Source organism: Pelophylax lessonae, assembly GCF_965119305.1.
Source record: "Pelophylax lessonae genome assembly, chromosome: 2".
NCBI lineage: Eukaryota > Metazoa > Chordata > Amphibia > Anura > Ranidae > Pelophylax > Pelophylax lessonae.
Window position 1 is genome coordinate 31958252 of NC_138769.1, and position 21524 is coordinate 31979775.

The 21524-nt window shown below is 44.8% G+C and overlaps 1 protein-coding gene and 1 long non-coding RNA gene across 2 annotated transcripts in view; both read right to left on the minus strand.

Moving 5' to 3' along the window:
• Positions 1-789: 789 nt before the first annotated feature.
• LOC309547544 overlaps positions 790-21524 on the minus strand; it is a 73286-nt gene continuing 52551 nt past the window's right edge. Inside the window, exon 3 of the long non-coding RNA XR_014224972.1 lies at positions 790-915. This is a non-coding gene — a long non-coding RNA (uncharacterized lncRNA). The remainder of the gene's footprint in view (positions 916-21524) is intronic.
• On the minus strand, positions 3599-4711 carry LOC309547772 (E3 SUMO-protein ligase ZBED1-like; the record flags this gene model as incomplete). The annotated part of the gene is made up of 2 exons (XM_082247759.1): positions 3599-4057; positions 4265-4711. The coding sequence occupies 2 exons, from the start codon at positions 4709-4711 to the stop codon at positions 3599-3601; spliced, it is 906 nt and encodes a 301-aa protein (XP_082103885.1).

Sequence of the window (21524 nt, forward strand, 5' to 3'; positions counted from 1 at the left end):
TTTGCTAATGAAATAATTTGCACTAATATGGTTACGCTCCCATTTATTTGTCTCTATTTATTATATGGTTATGTCGTGTGTGAGAAATAACTTGTTAATATGACCTTTTTGTGAAAAAAAATAAATAAATAATAATAATAATTTCTTAATTCTCCAAAGAATTGTGGGAAAAAAATTACAATTACAAAAAACTCGCTATGCCTCTTACTATATACCCAGGCCTGTCTACTTTCCAAAAAGGGGTAATTTGGGGGGTATTTGACATTTCAGGGCTACAAGAAATGAGATAGGCATTGTATACACTATATATATATATATATATATATATATATATATATATATATATATATATACATATATATATCTACATATATATATATATATACATATATATAAATATATATATATATATATATACATATACATATATATATATATATATATATATATATACATATACATATACATATATATATATATATATATATATATATATATATATATATATATATATATATATATATATATATATATATTTTTTTTTTTTTACTTAAGCATAATAAGGTCAGAATTTGTCAAGGATGGGCGAATGCTTGTCATATTTGCCCAACACATTGTTTTATAAATATAAATAAACCCCCAAATATTGGTTGACTCATTACCTTTGCAGGAAGTTTGTTCCAACCATCCATTATTCATGAGTAAAATAAATACATAAATATTATATACTATAATAAATATATAAATATATTGTTGTCATGCTTACAGTGAGGTCTGCATATATTTTTTTTTCAAACAAAATTTCGTATGTATGGTGCTTCATAGATTCGGTTATGTTGCAGTCCCATGTAACCTTAATGAGTCCTGGGTATAAATGTATCTTGATATTTGTAGGTAGAAGGGAAATCTCGTTCTCTAAAAGAAAATAAAAAGGTATTTGTATTAACCACTTTAATACCGGGCCTATACTGGCATTCCTCTCCTAAGTGTAAAATTCATAATTTTTTGCTAGAAAAATTACTCAGAACTCCCAAACATTGTATATATATATATATATATATATATATATATATATATATATATATATATATATATATTAGGGCTGTGCATCTTCACTTACCTCACGATTCAATGCGATTATGATTATTAGGGTCGCGATTCGATACGATTCGATTCCGCGATGCATCACGATGCATCACGATTACTGCCCAATGCCCATGCCCAGCCCACTGCCAAATGGTTTTCAAAACTTTATAAAAAAAAAAACAAACAATCAAGCAGTCACAAATAAAAGAATCCTTTTTATTTTCATTTGCTTCAAAGGACACTTTCCTGGACCCTGTCATTGCCTGCAAGCCCTGCATACTTTAGTGCACTTGCACTGCAAACATATAGGAAGGTCTGAAAATGCAAACAGCATAGCAGAGACAGACAACAACACTAGTATTTTACTAGAAGTAACAGTAAAATTGGTAAAAAACTGTAGTAGTGCAGTTTACTGCTTCATAAAAGAAAATATTAATATAAGCCAGGCCTACCACCATTTAAAGTACAACTAAAGGCAAAACTTTTTGGATTTTGGATAAAGTTTGGCCTATAGTTGTACTTTAAAGGCAAGCCAAGATAGAAGAAGCCAGCCAGCCAGCCAGCCAAGCTAATATTCTTGTGAAAATGGTCATCATAAATTCCCACAAAACATTATATATAAATCCTTTTATGTGAATATGCATTGCAATAAATTCCAGGTGTGCCATAACCTGTCCTCTACAAAACAGAGCACTTCCTGACTAGTAGCAAACATCAAGGGTGAACCTGGCAATAGTGCACTGCTGCATAACTTCCATGTTCACCGTGATGTTTGTTTCCCTCTGCAACTGCCAGTCAACTCAAGTGAGTTGATGGATTGGCTGCTAGAGGGGAGTTACAAATATAAGCTTTAAGCTTATCAATTCACTTATGTCACTTTTATGTCACTTACTTTACAGAAAACGTTACCTGTCCTGCAGACAGTCTCTGTCTCTACCACGATTAAACCCAACTGAAGCCAAGCCAAAGCCACCATTAGAGGAAGGAAAACCCTTGACAGAGTAAATCATCAACTGAAGCTTAAACCTTGAGTAAATCTTCATGGGATCACAAAAAAACACACAACACGATTGTCTGCATCAGAATCATGAAAACTGAAGAAAGGTTTGGCATTGCCACACTGGTACAACTCAAGGCATATAGGTTAGGTCAGGTTTGTGTGTATTTGTGATCCAGTAAAGATTTAATCAAGGTTTTACGCTTCAATGTATGATTGATTTAATCTTTCAAGGATGTCCTTTCCTGTACCGTGGCTGCCTGGCTTGCCTTCAGTTGTCTAGATACACTTTTACCTTTAGTATTTGTTTGGTTGAGGGAACCCCCTACACTTGCTATTGCTACAGAGTACAACAGACCAGCAGACAGACATGCGTTGCAATAAATTCCAGGTGTGTGCCATAACCTGTCCTCTACAAAACAGAGCACTTCCTGACTAGTAGCAAATATCAAAGGTGAACCTGGCAATAGTGCACTGCTGCATAACTTCCATGTTCACCGTGATGTTTGTTTCCCCCTGCAACTGCCAGTCAACTCAAGTGAAGTGAGTTGATGGCTGCTAGAGGGGAGTTATACAAATATAAGCTTAATCTTAAATAATTATCAATTCACTTATGTGAATGGACCATTTTTGAAAACAAGCCATTCTCCATCTCTCCAGTGCCAGAAAAGCTGTAAAAAATATAAAATGTTCCAGGTTCACTGCGATTGTTTTTGCCCCTGCCATTGCCAGTCAACTAAACACAGTGTGTGTGTGTCCTGACTCGTGACAACTCAAAAGCTTATACGCAGCCTCAGCATCAACTCAACACACACACACACACACACTTGTGTGTGTGTGTGTTGAGTTAATGCTAGAGCTGCGTTATAAGCTCTTGAGTTGTCACGACAGTCAGTCAGTCAGTCACGTTACAGAAAAAAAAAAATACCTGCACTGCACTGAGCAGCACTCTACCATGCCGATTACATCTGTAACTGAAGCCAAGCTAGCCAACAAGCCACCATTAGAGGAAGGAAAATCCTTGAGAGAATAAATTGTAAACTTAAGCTTAACCTTGAGGAAATCCTATGGGGGTCACATTCACAAACTCACAAATATAGTATATTACACAAGAATCCACAATTGGTGTTTGTGATCCAATAAGTTAAGATTTACTCGAGGTTAAGCTTCAAATGTACAAGTTATTTCTCTCAATGATTTTCCTTCCTATAATGCTGCACCGTGGCTGGCTTGGTGTCAGTCAGTTGTCTAGAAGAAAATACACTTTAATATTATTTATTTGGTTGAGGGTTAAATGAACCCCTGCCTACTTGCCTAGACACTTTTAGTGTGAAGCAACGGAACGGATTATGGATTGGAAATGGACACATTGGACAGGACAATCTTCAAAAACAAACCATCAGTGCTATAAAGCTATAAAACAAGACTGGTGATGTGACTGACTGGTGACTGGCGGCAGACTGAATTAGTAATTACTAATTCATTAAAAACATGAATTAGTAATTATTTCAGTGCTTAGCATTTGGGAACATGTAGGTTTTTCTGTAAGAACACTAGATGATCCACATGCTCAGGTTTAAGACTGCTTCTTTTCGCTGTTATAACATCTCCTGCAGTAGAGAAAACCCGCTCTGCAGATACACTTGTACCTGGGATACACAAGTAGTGCTTTGACAGCTGAGAGAGGAGGGGGAATATGACCTCATGCTCACGCCACCATTTTAAAGGGTCCTCAGTGAGAGGCAGAGGTGGGGCTTTACAATATTTTTCCATTTCGTCTTCTGCCTTGGCATAGGGGGTCTTAGGTTCTATTGCAACATCAGTGAAAGACTGCCCCAGCAAAGTCATGAGCAGCGATGTTGTGGCCTTTTTTTTGGGAGGAGAATGGCTGTCCTCAATGGGTGTTGTTTCTTCTTCCACAGTTGCTTTTTCCCTAGGCACTTCATCCACATTTGTCCTTCCATTAGATGTAATCTGTGTGTTTGAGCAAAAGATAATAGTATAAGAAGAGCTGAACTGACTAAGAGTGTGATTCATTGATGAGGTGTGGGAAACTGCACGGTAATCCATACCATACAGTTCCACTTCCCACACCGCATCAGTGAATCAGGGCATATTACACAACACAATGTAGCTGAGCTTCTAGCTGTCTGGCAGGAAACATGATGAAATTCTAATTACCTCCAAAGATGCAGCCTCCTCAGTCACTCCTCTGTATATCTCCAATCTCTCCACCTCTGTGAGAATAAAAGGCAGTCCTTTAAAGCGAGGATCCAGAGCAGAGGCTGTATGAAGGATCTTCTTCTCTGCCTCACTGCTGTACCTCTTCAGGAGATCTGTTTTGATGGCATTCTTGATCTCATGGGTCATGGCTGTGTCTCCCATGGTGTCTGTCATGCTCTGGAGCAGTTGTGCATTTAGAGGGGCAATGAGAGACACTGTTGGGTTGCGCTCTTCTGACATCAGCAAGGTTGCATCCTTCATTGGCTTTAATGCACTCACAGCGTCCTCTGCATTTGACACATCTGTTTCATTGAGAGTGCAGAGATCAGACTCTCCTTTTCTGACTTCTGGAGACAGCAAGGTGGCACAAACTGCAGGTTGTTGTTCTAAGAACCTCTCGACCATGTCATATGCGCTGTTCCATCTTGTTGGCACATCAGTTATTAGCTTATGATTCTTCAGGCCCAGACATTTCTGTTTCTCTTTTAGACAGTGGCTTGCTCTAGTGCTGCGATGGAAGAATGTGAATATTCGTCGCACTCTGGCGAGAAGCCTGGAGAGCGTGGCCCCTTTCAGTGCCCGCTGACATGCAAGATTGAGTGTATGGGCAAAACATTTAACATGAGGAAATTTACCAACTTGAGCTGCAACTATCATGTTCGCCGCGTTGTCGGTCACAAGCACTACAGATTTATCAGACATTGCTGCCATTCTTCCACAACATGAGACAGTAGCTCTGCCAGATGAGCACCTGTGTGAGACTCATAAATGGCTCTTGTTTGCAACACATGTGACAAGACCTGCCAGTCCTTAGTAACGTAATGTGCTGTTATTGTAACATAGGACTCCGTTGTGACTGAAGTCCATGAATCACACATTATTGCGACTCGACTGGCTTGGTTTATTGACGCAAGTACCTGAGCTTTGGTGTCGTGGTAGAGTGCAGGTATAACGTTTTCTGTAAAGTGCCTGTGTGATGGGATCTTATAACGTGGCTCTAGCGTCTTCACAAGGTAGCGAAACCCGGCGTTGTCCACAACTGAGTAAGGCTGTAGGTCCTTGGCGATGAAAGCTGCCACAGCTTTGGTTAGTTTCTTCCCTTTTTCTGAGTTGGGCGGATAAGTTGACAGTATGGCATCAATTCTTGGCTGATCTGGGTCTAGCAGTCTTTCCTTGGCAGTGGTGGCACTGCTGGTGGCGACAGGTGTTACTAACTCAGAGTGAAAACGGCTAACATGGTTTCTCAAGTTCGTAGTATTCCCTAGGTATTTAATTTTTGTGTGACAGGCTTTACATACGGCGTGTGTCTTGTCCAACTCACGCTTCCCTGTGTGTTCGTAAAATCCGAAATGTGCCCAGATGTTTGCTCTTAAAACGCTAGGTGCATTTTTTATCTCTCAATCTTTTTCTCCTTCTGCCATTACCATACTACCACGTATGTGACGGAGACGGATGACGTAAGTTGCCAAACTCTGTCAGTGTTTAAAAAAAAAAAAAAAACTTGTAAACTAAGCCGCAACAAGTCAACCAAGCAACATCTTTCATAAAATATGACTGTCTGTCTGTCTGTCAGACTCCCTTATGCATGCACTGAGCCAAAACCCCCGGGGGCCCCCCCTTACCCCACAGCTGCCTGTGACAGTGACACTGACAGAGACCCCCCTCCCCCCACAGCTGAGCTGACACTGCAGCCTGACACACTGACAGAGACCTGGGTGGATGTCCCACACCTTCCCCAATCCCCCACAGCACTGACAAACACTGAGAGTGAGTCCCCCCCCTTGCCCAGACCCCCACAGCTGACACTGACAGAGATCTGGATGTCCCTTCCCCAATCCCCCACAGCACTGACAAACACTGAAATTGAGTCCCCCCCCTTGCCCAGACCCCCACACTGACAGAGACCTGGATGCCCCACACCTTCCCCTATCCCCCACAGCACTGACAAACACTGAGTGAGTCCCCCCCTTGCCCAGACCCCCATAGCTGACACTGGCAGAGACCCCCAGGCCCCCACTGACACTCAGAGAGAGCCCCCTGGCTGCCAGACTGCCACAGCAGAACAGTACCCCCGGGCCCCGACCGACCGTCCCCTGTCCCAGGCCCCCCCCATCACAGACAATGACATCCCCCAGAGATACAGACGAGACCCCCATGAATGATTACACAATTATTTGTTCGGACATACCTGCTGTGTGACTGTGTGGGTTGTTGTGCACTGCATTGCAGAGGAGGACAGGTGCTGTGCTGCTCTCTGGGCTCTGTGGCGGGCGGCTGGCGTCACTGGCAGTGGCGTGGCGGCTGGGCCTCCAGGGCCTGTCGGCTACGGTGAGGTGAGGCTGGCGGCGCTGGCTGGCTGCGATGGGGACGCACTTGGGGCTCCTCGCTCCTGTGTGTGGAGTGTGGACTCACTGGACTGGCTTCTGGCTTGGCTGGCTGGCTTCTTGGCTGCAAGGCCGCAGGTGGGATGCCGATACACGCGGGGGATGTCTTGCTGCGCCTCGGCCCGGGTCAAAGAGACGGAAGGGGAGGGGCGGAGCCTTTTTATTAAGCTCCCGCCACTAACCCACCAATCAGCTGCCGATCTTGTGTTTTTTTCTCCCTTGTGCGATAGGGCGTGGCCGCGGCTGATGACGTCATTTCCTAATCGATTATGCCGGCAGCCCGCATCGATGCAGAATCGTGAATATATATATTTACATTTATTTAGTTATTTATTTAGCAGAGACCCTAGCAAATAAAATGGTGATTGTTGCAATTTGTTATGTCACAGGGCATTTGTGCAGCAATTTTTCAAATGCATTTAAAAAAAAAAAACACAAAACAAATTATTTAGCTAAATTTTTTGTATAATGTGAAAGATTATGTTACACCGAGTAAATAGATACCTAAGATGTCATGCTTTAAAATTCTGCGCACTCGTGGAATGGCGGCAAATTTTGGTACTTAAAAAACTCCATAGGCTACGCTTTAAAAATATTTACAGGTTATCAGTTTAGAGTTAGAGAGGAGGTCTCGTACTAGAATTATTGCTTTCGCTCTAATGTTCTCAGAGATACCTCACATGTGTGGTTGGAAAACTATTTACATATGCAGGCACAACCTATGTATGCGCTTGCTTCTGCGTGTAAGCAAGAGGGGATGGGGGTGCTTAAAAAAAATTGTATTACTGTATTATTATTTATTTTATTTTTACGCTGCCCCTTTTAAAAAAAAAAAAAAATTACCACTTTTATTGCAATTACAAGAAATATAAACATCCCTTGCAATGGGAATAAGGCATGGCAGGTCCTCTTTATGGAGACTGTGACGGGAGTCACTTTGGTTGGGGGGAACCATGGAACCCAGCTTACCTTAGAGAGGTTGGGAAATCCCTCTTTGAGCCCCCTAGGCCCAGTGGCGGCTGGTGAAGTTTTAAGATGGTGGGGCGCAAGGACCCCGCCCTTCCATTTACCCCTCCCATTTCTAAGAAGCCCCACCCCTTATAGACTCCACCCATTTTGTCCCCTGTATTTTGCTTGCGTGAACAAATTCTCCCAATATATCACATATTAAGGGGTCCATTAGTACTAGTATATCCCATAATAGGGAGCAGGGGCCCTATTATGGGATATACTGTGAGAGACAGTACAGACACACCACAGTACAGACCCCCCCCCAGCACAAAGCCCACAGTACAGACCTTCTAGCACAAACCGCACAGTACAGACCCCCTAGCACAAACCCCACAGTACAGGCCCCCTAGCACAAACCCCACAGTACAGGCCCCCTTTCAATGCAGTGACCAGCGTACATGCCCCCTTCAATGTAGTGATCAGTATTCATTCCCCCTTCAATGCACAGTGACCAGTATACATGCCCCCTTCAATGCACAGTGACCAGTATATATGCCCCCTTCAATGCACAGTGACCAATATATATGCCCCCTTCAATGCACAGTGACCAGTATATATGTTCCCTTCAATGCACAGTGACCAATATATATGCCCCCTTCAATGCACAGTGACCAATATATATGCCCCCTTCAATGCACAGTGACCAGTATATATGCCCCCTTCAATGCACAGTGACCAGTATATATGCCCCCTTCAATGCACAGTGACCAGTATATATGCCCCCTTCAATGCACAGTGACCAGTATATATGCCCCCTTCAATGCACAGTGACCAGTATACAGTGCCTTGCAAAAGTATTTGGCCCCCTTGAACTTTGCAACCTTTTGCGACATTTCAGGCTTCAAACATAAAGATATAAAACTGTAATTTTTTGTGAAGAATCAACAACAAGTGGGACACAATCATGAAGTGGAACTAAATTTATTGGATATTTCAAACTTTTTTAACAAATAAAAAACTGAAAAATTGGGCGTGCAAAATTATTCAGCCCCACTTTGACCCCTCCCATTTCTAAGAAGCCCCACCCCTTATAGACTCCACCCACTTTGTCCCCTGTATTTTTCTTGCGTGAACATATTCTCCCAATATATCACATATTAAGGGGTCCATCAGTACTAGTATATCCCATAATAGGGAGCAGGGGCCCTATTATGGGATATACTGTGAGAGACACCCTATTATGGGATACACTGACTGAGAGTGGTACAAACTCCACAATACAGACCCCCCCCCCAGCACAAACTCCCTAGCACAAACCCCACAGTACAGACCCCCTAGCACAAACCCCACAGTACAGACCCCCTAGCACAAACCCCACAGTACAGGCCCCCTTCAATGCACAGTGACCAGTATACATGCTCCCTTCAACGCACAGTGACCAGTATTCCTTCCCCCTTCAATGCACAGTGACCAGTATTCCTTCCCCCTTCAATGCACAGTGACCAGTATACTTGCCCCCTTCAATGCACAGTGACCAGTATATATGCCCCCTTCAATACACAGTGACCAATATATATGCCCTCTTCAATGCACAGTGACCAGAATATATGCCCCCTTCAATGCACAGTGACCAGTATATATGCCCCCTTCAATGCACAGTGACCAGTATATATGCCCCCTTCAATGCACAGTGACCAGTATATAGGCCCCCTTCATTGCACAGTGACCAGTATATAGGCCCCCTTCAGTGCACAGTGACCAGTATATATGCCCCCTTCAATGCACAGTGACCAGTATATATGCCCCCTTCAATGCACAGTGACCAGTATACATGCCTCCTTCAATGCACAGTGACCAGTATATATGCCCCCTTCAATGCACAGTGACCAGTATATATGCCCCCTTCAATGCAGCAGAGACAAGTATATATGCCCCCTTCAATGCACAGTGACCAGTATATATGCCCCCTTCAATGCAAAGTGACCAGTATACATATATGCCCCCTTCAATTCACAGTGACCAGTATACAGTGCCTTGCAAAAGTATTCGGCCCCCTTGAACTTTGCAACCTTTTGCCACATTTCAGGCTTCAAACCTAAAGATATAAAACTGTAATTTTTGTGAAGAATCAACAACAAGTGGGACACAATCATGAAGTGGAACGAAATTTATTGGATATTTCAAACTTTTTTAACAAATAAAAAACTGAAAAATTGGGCGTGCAAAATTATTCAGCCCCCTTAAGTTAATACTTTGTAGCCCCACCTTTTGCTGTGATTACAGCTGTAAGTCGCTTGGGGTATGTCTCTATCAGTTTTGCACATCGAGAGACTGAAATTTTGGCCCATTCCTCCTTCCTTGCAAAACAGCTCGAGCTCAGTGAGGTTGGATGGAGAGCGTTTGTGAACAGCAGTTTTCAGTTCTTTCCACAGATTCTCGATTGGATTCAGGTCTGGACTTCGACTTGGCCATTCTAACACCTGGATATGTTTATTTGTGAACCATTACATTGTAGATCTTGCTTTATGTTTTGGATCATTGTCTTGTTGGAAGACAAATCTCCGTCCCAGTCTCAGGTCTTTTGCAGACTCAGGTTTTCTTCCAGAATGGTCCTGTATTTGGCTCCATCCATCTTCCCATCAATTTTAACCATCTTCCCTGTCCCTGCTGAAGAAAAGCAGGCCCAAACCATGATGCCGCCACCACCATGTTTGACAGTGGGGATGGTGTGTTCAGGGTGATGAGCTGTGTTGCTTTTACGCCAAACATAACGTTTTGCATTGTTGCCAAAAAGTTTGATTTTGGTTTCATCTGACCAGAGCACCTTCTTCCACATGTTTGGTGTCTCCCAGGTGGCTTGTGGCAAACTTTAAACTACACTTTTCATTGATATCTTTAAGAAATGACTTTCTTCTTGCCACTCTTCCATAAAGGCCAGATTTGTGCAGTATATGACTGATTGTTGTCCTATGGACAGAGTCTCCCACCTCAGTTGTAGATCTCTGCAGTTCATCCAGAGTGATCATGGGCCTCTTGACTGCATCTCTGATCAGTCTTCTCCTTGTATGAGCTGAAAGTTTAGAGGGACGGCCAGGTCTTCGTAGATTTGCAGTGGTCTGATACTCCTTCCATTTCAATATTATCGCTTGCACAGTGCTCCTTGGGATGTTTAAAGCTTGGGAAATCTTTTTGTATCCAAATCCAGCTTTAAACTTCTCCACAACAGTATCTCGGACCTGCTTGGTGTGTTCCTTGTTCTTCATGATGCTCTTTGCGCTTTAAACGGACCTCTGAGACTATCACAGTGCAGGTGCATTTATACAGAGACTTGATTACACACAGGTGGATTCTATTTATCATCATTAGTCATTTAGGTCAACATTGGATCATTCAGAGATCCTCACTGAACTTCTGGAGAGAGTTTGCTGCACTGAAAGTAAATGGGCTAAATAATTTTGCACGCCCAATTTTTCAGTTTTTTATTTGTTAAAAAAGTTTGAAATATCCAATAAATTTCGTTCCATTTCATGATTGTGTCCCACTTGTTGTTGATTCTTCACAAAAAATTACAAATTTATATCTTTATGTTTGAAGCCTGAAATGTGGCAAAAGGTCGAAAAGTTCAAGGGGGCCGAATACTTTTGCAAAGCACTGTATATGCCCCCTTCAATGCAGCAGAGACCAGTATACATGCTCCCTTCAATGCACAGTGACCAGTATATATGCCCCCTTCAATGCACAGTGACCAGTATACATGCCCCCTTCAATGCACAGTGACCAGTATATGTGTCCCCTTCAATGCACAGTGACCAGTATATATGCCCCCTTCAATGCACAGTGACCAGTATATATGCCCCCCTTAATGCACAGTGACCAGTATACATGCCCCCTTCAATGCACAGTGACCAGTATATATGCCCCCATCAATGCAGCAGAGACCAGTATATATGCCCCCTTCAATGCACAGTGACCAGTATATATGCCCCCTTCAATGCACAGTGACCAGTATATATGCCCCCTTCAATGCAGCAGAGACCAGTATATATGCCCCCTTCTAAGCACAGTGACCAGTATATATGTCCCCTTCAATGCACAGTGACCAGTATATATGCCCCCTTCAATGCACAGTGACCAGTATATATTCCCCCCTTAATGCACAGTGACCAGTATACATGCCCCCTTCAATGCACAGTGACCAGTATACATGCCCCCTTCAATGCACAGTGACCAGTATATATGCCCCCTTCAATGCACAGTGACCAATATATATGCCCCCTTCAATGCACAGTGACCAGTATTCCTTCCCCCTTCAATTCACAGTGACCAGTATATATGCCCCCTTCAATGCACAGTGACCAGTATATATGCCCCCTTCAATGCACAGTGACCAGTATATATGCCTCCTTCAATGCAGCAGAGACCAGCGTGCGTGCGTGCGTGACTTCACTTACCTCTGGTGCTGTCTTCTTCCTCCGAGTCCTCGTCATCCATGCGTGCCGCCCGTCACCATCCCGACTCCCTAGCGTGCTGCCCGGGAGTCGACTTCTTCCTCCATGTGCTCCGCCAGACCGGACGTCTTCTTCGGTTCTTCCTCCGCTGCCCGCTGCCCTCTTCTCTGACATCGGGACGGTGCGTGACTAATGCACGCTCCGCCCCCCCACGCAACGTCACCTGGGATGTCCTCTATGATTGGTCCAGGCTGGAGACTGGACCAATCACAGGCAGGACATCCGGAAAGTGGGGAGTGTCGGGGCGCATTGCTCTGCGCCCGATGACCCCCAGAAGGCTGCCAATCGGTGGCTCTGTTTCAAGCACGTGGGGTGCAAACCCCCCCCCCCCCCCATAGCCACTAGTTAGTCCGGCTCCCCTAGTGGGCTAAAAATTGTATTTTTTTAAATTAATTTTTTCTTCCTTTTTTTTTATTGGCCCACGGAGATTGGGGGGGCGGCGCCCCTGCGCCCCCTATAGACCGGCCGCCACTGCCTAGGCCCCTCTTATGTGTAAGTCAGTGTAAATGATGGACAACTTTTTAATGGACACTGAGAATATGGTCTAAATTACTTCAAATGGGACGGTAATATTTATCAACAAAATCTCTCAAGAAATATATGAAGACTATTCCTGATCTGTTTGATTCTGAACATGTTCATTGAAAGAGTTAATCACATTGGCCTCTGTTCCATGTTCTTCAATGTAAGAGACGGACAGTCTGTTACTAGTGGTCTCCTGCTATTGTCTGTGTTTTGAGGTGTTATGTGTTTTCTGCTAAGCATGTCTGTTCCATTGTTATTGTTAATTAACTCACCTATTGTTTCTGTCCAGATGGCTAGGTAAAAAGCTCAGGTAATTATTTTCCTGTATACAATTTCATCTGCATATAATAATGTAATCAGGCTCACCTGACCGGTGTGTGTTATATATTGTGTGTTAGTCTGTTCAATAAATATTCCAGATCTTATACATGCTATTCTTGGCTATTTTTGTATGGGGGCGGCTAGAATATCTGATATCTATATTCAAGACTGAAGGAAGTGGTATTCTAACAGAAGCCCACAAGCACATTGTCAATTAGACCCCAGCTTCTCTACCCTGGTTTAAAAAATATACCCATTCTATTGTGTATAGTTGAGCCAAAGGAGTATGCCACTCATTCCCTTCTCCCATCCAATTTCCTAATTAAACACAAAACCAAAGATGCCAGGCTGTTTCTTGTCTCAGTGCTCACACTTGGATTTTGCCATGGGTTACTGGATCAGTTGCCCCTGGCAACGGCCAAATTAAAAGTCGAAAATCTCCATTTTTGTGCCCAGAACTTTTATTCAAATCTCAAGCCAAGTGTGAGACCGGATCTGCGGGAGGCAGGGAGAGTGGGATGAAGATTGAAGTGCACATGGAAGGTTGCCCTTGGCAACGCAAGTGTTCCAGTCAGTTCTGTAAAATGATGGGAAACTTCCACCTTGACTATGATATGTACTCTGTTATCAGGCATTGGAAAGCAAGGAGGAAAAGTGTGTCAGTATACAAAAGCTGCAACTGCTTAACAGAGAAAGGTCCAGGGAGGGATGAAGAAAATGGCAGTCAGGGGCACGAGGAGCAAGGTGCCAGGGGCCAGGTGTGTGTGCAAGCTATATGGACCAATGTTAACCGTGCTTATGACAGCGGGACATTCATTCTGTACAGTGATTGCATGGATACTGTGAAGGTTGAAGTTGGCCATGCCGTGAGGAGCAGTGGGACTATCTTCGGAGACAGTATGGAGGGCCTTGCTTGCACATGTGTTTGGGAGAGGACTATTGACCGTGCTTATGACAACAGGATATTTCTCTTGCCTGGCAAAGAGGGACAGCTGGCTCCAGGAAAGGGAGACGCAGCTGGGGCCCTGTTGCAAGTAAGAAGAGTGGATGCACGTCTAGTGAGGGACATGATCCGCTTTACAGTAACTTCCCTGTGGGCTGGGGAGAGAGCGTGGCAGGGAAAGAGTTACTGTACTGCGCGGAAGAGCGCGATCCACACAGGGAGTTGGTGCAAAAACTGGGATTCTGTGAAGCATACACTAAAAGGATTCCAGATTTATCTCCCCCCCTACAAACTACGCCTGGGCTTGGGACCAGAACACAACATATGACACTTTGATTCAGCGGGTGAAAACCCCTTTTTCTCTGCCAGGGAGAGGCAACAGAAAGACCTTCCCCCGGTGGCCCAAAATGCATAGATGGATGCAGCGCAAGGTGGCGCTAGAATATGGATATGACTATCCTTATGCTCCCAGAGAGGCCATGCTACTTATTTAAAAGCAGAGGGACTTTTGGTGTGATGAAGCTATCTGGGACTTTCTCTTCATTTCCAAGCTCTATAGGGACTCACCAGAAGCTGACCTGAAGGAGAGGTTGAAGGCCATCAAGGCACAATGGAACTATAGGCGATCTATATACATTGACAGGGTGGAAGTCCACCGCACAGACGGTTTGGCCAGGCTTGGTCCGTCCGGGTAAAAGACAATCAGGGTGTCTATGTCAGGGTCCCTCATCCAGAGTATTACATTTAAAAAGAAAAGAAGGAGGAAGTTTCTTTGCAATTTCGCTATTCAAGACTATGTAATCACGGCTGGCTAGTTGTCACAACTGACCAAGGAACTGACAAAATATAATGCTGAAGTTATGCAAGTTATTAAAAGTGAAGTATGATTCTATTTATAAGATCCCTTGGGCCATCGGGCCAGGACCTCTGTGGATTACAAATACTGTGCCAAAGACTGTGCACATTACGTTCAAAAGATTTGGTGTGGGGGTGCTCTGGAAGACCCCTTTTCATATTTCCCTGACTCAGCAGGATTGCAGGCCACTCAGGCTCCAGTGGTTTGCCCTGTTTCCTATCAAGAAGTGTTCTGAGAAACAGCAGGGAGATACTGTGCCTAACTTCTATATGAACTCTGCCTAGGTAGTCAGTGGTAGGGTACAGATTCCCCGGAAGAGGGGAGAAGTAGACTCGGCGGGTCAAGAGACTGACAAGCAGAGGAGTCAGGGAAGGGAGTGAGAAGGTCGTTAGGAGGGTCTTCTCACTCAACTGTTGAGATAGTTAGTCCTTTAATTTCTTTATGTATGCAGTGTGACACACCTTTTCCTTTCTCTACAGGTGGGCTCACGGTAGAGATAGTTAGTGAGGAAATACATGTTTGTTGGAAACAAACTCGCTTGGTGGGGGGTGCATCTTTTTTTTTTTTTATGCACCTTAATGTTTGTATATTTGTATGGCAAAGATACATATCTATTTTTTCACATAATTTATTTGTACATTACTGACGACGTTAGTATTGTAACGAAACGCGTAGGAGGAGCCTGCGGCACGTGACGCTGTGACCAACGAGGGGACGCAGCGGCCATTTTCTCGGTGGGTTACCGAGTTAATGCTCCACGCTCGATATTCCAGCTGAAATGTGAGTTGCCATTTTGCTGTTTTACCTACCAATAAAGTCTCTTGATGGTGTTACAGTATGGATGTTGTCCCCCTTCTTTTCCATATACACCTTGTTTGAGAGGAGCGGATACGATCAGTAAGGAAGCCGGTGTGAGATCTGGTTGCGGCTCTGGATTACATTTCATGCTGATTATGATCCCTGTAATGAGGATCATGATATTGTGGTAAGAGGCAAATCTATTTCCCTTGGTGGTGGCTATTCCTGCACTCGGCTGTCGGAGTTTGGAGTATTTGCATGCTTTTGGGATTACACACTATAATCTTGGAAGACTACTAACCTTATAGTGGATACTTTAGAGACTGATGGACTATGGTGTTCACCTCTATGGTTACCTTATAGCGCTACACCATTCATTGCTATATACGATTTGTGATCTGGTTCTCTGATTCAGGGTCAGGTGTTGGCAGCTGCACTGAATGTTTTTTATATCATATTTTATATATTTTTTATATTCATTTTTATTTATATCTATGCGCAGCAAATTTCATATTTGTATATTTGTTTCTTCCCTTTTCCCCCTTTTCTAGGTTTGTGGGATACTCCAGAGTTTTTGGCAGAATTTTTGTTAGGAGGCGGCTGCCTCAGAGCCAATGTGGACATGGCTCATTTTTGGTGGGGGGTGGATGTAGCACCCTCCTAGGTAGGTGCTAGGTAACCTATAGGGGAGACCTTGTCTGCTTATCAGCAGGGTACAATTATTTAGCTAGGCTGTCATGTGTCCTCAGGTGTGACTGTTGGGCTGGGGAGGCTCCCCACTGCATCCAATGAGGGTTCTTATTGGACAGTGGAGGAAACCTGGCCAATAGCACACCAGGGCTTGTATCTATCCCAGAGAGGGCAGAATCTGCCGCAAGGCATCCTGGGAAGGGGTATAAGTCTGAGGATAGCACATGACAGATTGTCTTTGGCAGGAAGCAGAGTCCCAGGAGGGAGGTGACAGCTGTCTCTCCTCCTGTCAGCGTGGAACGGGTGTCCTAGGCAGCTAGCCTAAGAGGACAGAGGGTTGTGCTGAGCTGTAGAGAGAAATCCAGTGTGCTGAGGACCAAGCGGAGCTGTAGGGGCCGGAGTTTCCAAGAAAGCAGTGTCGTGAGTACTGTAAACTGCCCCGGGGTCTGCCTAGGATAGGGGACCACTCCGGAAGGTCAGAGGGATCCAGGAGACAGCTAGCCTGTGTAGAAGATTAGATAGGGGGTGCCAGAATTTAAGCCCTAAAGAGCAAAGGGGGTGCCAGTGTGGGCCCCGAATAGTTAAGAGTTGCAGCAGTATTCACAGTTAAGCTACCTCAGCCGGGAGGGCTAAAGGGAGCGGTGCAAAGGACTTTTGTATCACTGGAGAGTGTCAGAAGTCAGTTCAAGTTCACAGACAGCAAATCAGAGATAAGAAGTATCAACAGGCGTTGACCGGCATTCAGCCAGCGTCAAGTCAGCATCAAGAGGCATTTTTCTCAATGTCCCATTCTATTACAGTGGGTACGGAAAGTATTCAGACCCCCTTAAATTTTTCACTCTTTGTTATATTGCAGCCATTTGCTAAAATCATTTAGGTTCATTCTTTTTCCTCATGAATGTACACATAGCACCCCATACTGACAGAAACACACAGAATTGTTGACATTGTTGCAGATTTATTAAAAAAGAAAAACTGAAATATCACATGGTCCTAAGTATTCAAACGCTTTGCTGTGACACTCATATATTTAACTCAGGTGCTTTCCATTTCTTCTGATCATCCTTGAAATGGTTCTACACCTTCATTTGAGTCCAGCTGTGTTTGATTATACTGATTGGACTTGATTAGGAAAGCCACACACCTGTCTATATAAGACCTTCCAGATCACAATGAATGTCAGAGCAAATGAGAATCATGAGGTCAAAGGAACTGCCTGAAGAGCTCAGAGACAGAATTGTGGCAAGGCACAGATCTGGCCAAGGTTACAAAAAGATTTCTGCTGCACTTAAGGTTCCTAAGAGCACAGTGGCCTCCATAATCCTCAAATGGAAGACGTTTGGGACGACCAGAACCCTTCCTAGAGCTGGCCATCCGGCCAAACTGAGCTATCGGGGGAGAAGAGCCTTGGTGAGAGAGGTAAAGAAGAACCCAAAGATCACTGTGGCTGAGCTCCAGAAATGCAGTCAGGAGATGGGAGAAAGTTGTAGAAAGTCAACCATCACTGCAGCCCTCCACCAGTCGGGGCTTTATGGCAGAGTGGCCCGACGGAAGCCTCTCCTCAGTGTAAGACACATGAAAGCCCGCATGGAGTTTGCTAAAAAACACCTGAAGGACTCCAAGATGGTGAGAAATAAGATTCTCTGGTCTGATGAGACCAAAATAGAACTTTTTGGCCTTAATTCTAAGCGGTATGTGTGGAGAAAACCAGGCACTGCTCATCACCTGTCCAATACAGTCCCAACAGTGAAGCATGGTGGTGGCAGCATCATGCTGTGGGGGTGTTTTTCAGCTGCAGGGACAGGACGACTGGCTGCAATCGAGGGAAAGATGAATGCGGCCAAGTACAGGGATATCCTGGACAAAAACCTTCTCCAGAGTGCTCTGGACCTCAGACTGGGCCGAAGGCAGGGCCAGATTAACATAGGGGCTATTGGAGCTGCAGCTCCAGGCCCCTACCTTTATATAGGCCCCGGGTTGGTCATATTCACTGTTACCGCTCTTCTGTCACTTGTAAACACAGAAGTCTGGCTTCTATGCTCGCTTCCCCAGGCAGCTCCCTCAGAACCTCCCCACACAGCACGAAGGCCGGACAAGGAGGGACAGTTGCCGATGCATGGATGTGTTTATGGGCTTCAGAGACAGCATCCCATGTTGAATTAGGCATGCATGGCTGCACCCTTCCTCCTCTGGGTGCATGCCAAGGCACGGCCCTTAAGGCCCTTCAAAATCCTCAGCACCAAGCCCATGATGCTCTTAATCCGGCCCTGGCCGAAGGTTTACCTTCCAACAAGACAATGACCCTAAGCACACAGCTAAAATAACGAAGGAGTGGCTTCACAACAACTCCGTGACTGTTCTTGAATGGCCCAGCCAGAGCCCTGACTTAAACCCAATTGAGCATCTCTGGAGAGACCTAAAAATGGCTGTCCACCAACGTTTACCATCCAACCTGACAGAACTGGAGAGGATCTGCAAGGAGGAATGGCAGAGGATCCCCAAATCCAGGTGTGAAAGACTTGTTGCATCTTTCCCAAAAAGACTCCTGGCTGTATTAGATCAAAAGGGGGCTTCTACTAAATACTGAGCAAAGGGTCTGAATACTTAGGACCATGTGATATTTCAGTTTTTCTTTTTTAATAAATCTGCAACAATGTCAACAATTCTGTGTTTTTCTGTCAGTATGGGGTGCTATGTGTACATTCATGAGGAAGAAGAATGAACCTAAATGATTTTAGCAAATGGCTGCAATACAACAAAGAGTGAAAAATTTAAGGGGGTCTGAATACTTTCCGTACCCACTGTATGTATAGTTGAGCCAGAGGAGTATCCCACTCATTCCCTTCTCCCATCCAAGTTCTTAAATAAACACAAAACCCAAAGATGCCGGACTGTTTCTTGTCTCAGTGCTCACATTTGGAGAACATGCTTAAATGTGCTGTTGTTTCTAGCGGTAACCCTGGCGGACCCACATCCAGCACAATGGCTGGGAATCCTGCTACATAACAAAATGTGGAAAAAGTGAAGCGCTGTGAATACTTTCCAGATGAACTGTAATGTGGTATTTTCCTGAAATACCTAAATCGGGAAAATATCCCACTGTGGCCGCTAAATGGGACTGACGATCATTGGAGATACACGTTAGACACATTACAGGGATTATTTGTGGCGACTTGGACAATCCAGCAGCTAATAGAACTCTAAGTAAAAACTGATGTTTTAGCTGTAATTTTTGTTCCTGTTTATCATGGTGGCTAAATACCAAATGGTGCACATGAATACTATGTGGTTGATTTACTAAAACCGGTCAGTGTAAAATCTGGTGCAGCTCTGCATAGAAACCAATCAGCTTCCAGGGTTTATTGTCAAAGCTTCATTGGCCAAGCTGAAGTTAGAAGCGGATTGGCTACCATGGGCAGCTGCACCAGATTTTGAAATCTCCAGTTTTAGTAAATCAACCCCTTGGTATTCTTATTAGTGGTGTACTGTAATGAAAATTCGGGATGCACTTGCCTGAAACCGAAATTGATGGTTTTAACCAATTCCGGACTGCCCCCCGCATCTATACTGCAGAAGAGCGGCCCGACTTCATGAAATGACGTTCAGGTACGTGATTTTGTGCAGGCCATCTGGGGCACGCGTGCCCTCAGAGCGCGGCTTCTTCTGTGATTGGAAACAACGGGAGCCAATCAGCGGGTCCAGGAGTCGCGAGGTCCAGCGGATCCAGGGGCCACCAATCAGCGGGTCCAGGGGCCGGAACACAAGGCAGATCGCTGTTCTGTCAGGGAGTAAAAGAAAGATCTTGTGTTTCAGCTAAGCAGAAACACAGATTTCTCTTTTCATCCAGTGCATCCACCACTCCCCAAGAGCATACCTAACCCCTTGATCGCCCCTGGTGTTAATCCCTTCCCTGCCAGTGTCATTTATACAGTGACAGTGTGTTTTTTGGCACTGATCACTGTATTGGTGTCATTTGTCCCCAAAAAGTGTCACTAAGGGGCAGGGCCGGCCCTACCATGGGTCCCGGTGGGACCATGGGACCCAGGCGGCACTTAGAGAGGGGTGGCCCCCGGCCGCCTCTTCTCTTCTTCGGCTATCGCTTAAAAAAAAAAAAAAAAGGTCCACGGCCGGCCTGACATGCACAATGCGCATGCGCCGCTGCCGCTCGGCAAAGCCTGTAAACTTTCGGCTGTTTCCAGGAATAGCCGAACATGCATTAGCTTTCCCGAGCGGTGGCGGCGCATGCACAGTGTGCATGTCAGGCCGGCTGCGGACGTGTTGATGTGTGGCGCCGGCCGCGGCATTTTTAAATGCACTGTAAATGGGGAAAACTAGTGGAAATGTCTAGGGATAAATAAATCAGAACCTGATCCACTATCCGGGCTGGAATCAGTGCAGGTCCAGATAGTAGAGGTAAGTGTGTATTACAAGTCAAATGGTAATATGCTTCAACTATAGAATACCCAGTGGGGCAACCATTTTATTTGTGCATGGTAATCCAGATTAAGGCACACAAATAATGTGACCTGTGCGGGCATTATTATTCCTCACCGCTGTATAGATCACACCTCACAGTCCTCATTTAATATACAATTTTGTTTTTTTGTCTACAAAGTATGAGACCTGATGTGATGCTGGAAGGGGGGCACTGTGCAGCTTGTGAGTTCCCAGTAATAAATAGCTTTATTTACACTGTTCTGCTATTCTAGTGAAAAATGAATCACAAAGCTATTTCTGCATTTGTGTTGGTGTTTCTACAGATGGGCGAACTGAGTAAAGTAAAGGAAAGAGAATTCTGGTCCCGGGCACAGGTTGGGGCCAATCACGTACAATGCTGATGCTCTAATATGGATTTGTTGTAAAGCTTGGAAAGAATATCTTACCTTTATGTCATCAGGATGATGTTACAGCTATTAATACTCTGAAGGGAAACACAGAGGAGGCGGCACCACAACTCTCACATGCCCACAGCACTGCATCTCCTGTAGTATGCCCACAGCCCCGCATTCCCTTGTACCATGCCTGCAGCCCCGCATTCTCCTGTACCATGCCCGCAGCTCCGCATTCTCCTGTACCATGCCCGCAGCCCCGCATTCTCCTGTACCATGCCCACAGCTCCGCATTCTCCTGTACCATACCCGCAGCCCCGCATTCTCCTGTACCATGCCCGCAGCCTTGCATTCTCCTGTACCATGCCCGCAGCCCCTCATTCTCCTGTACCATGCCCGCAGCCCTGCATTCT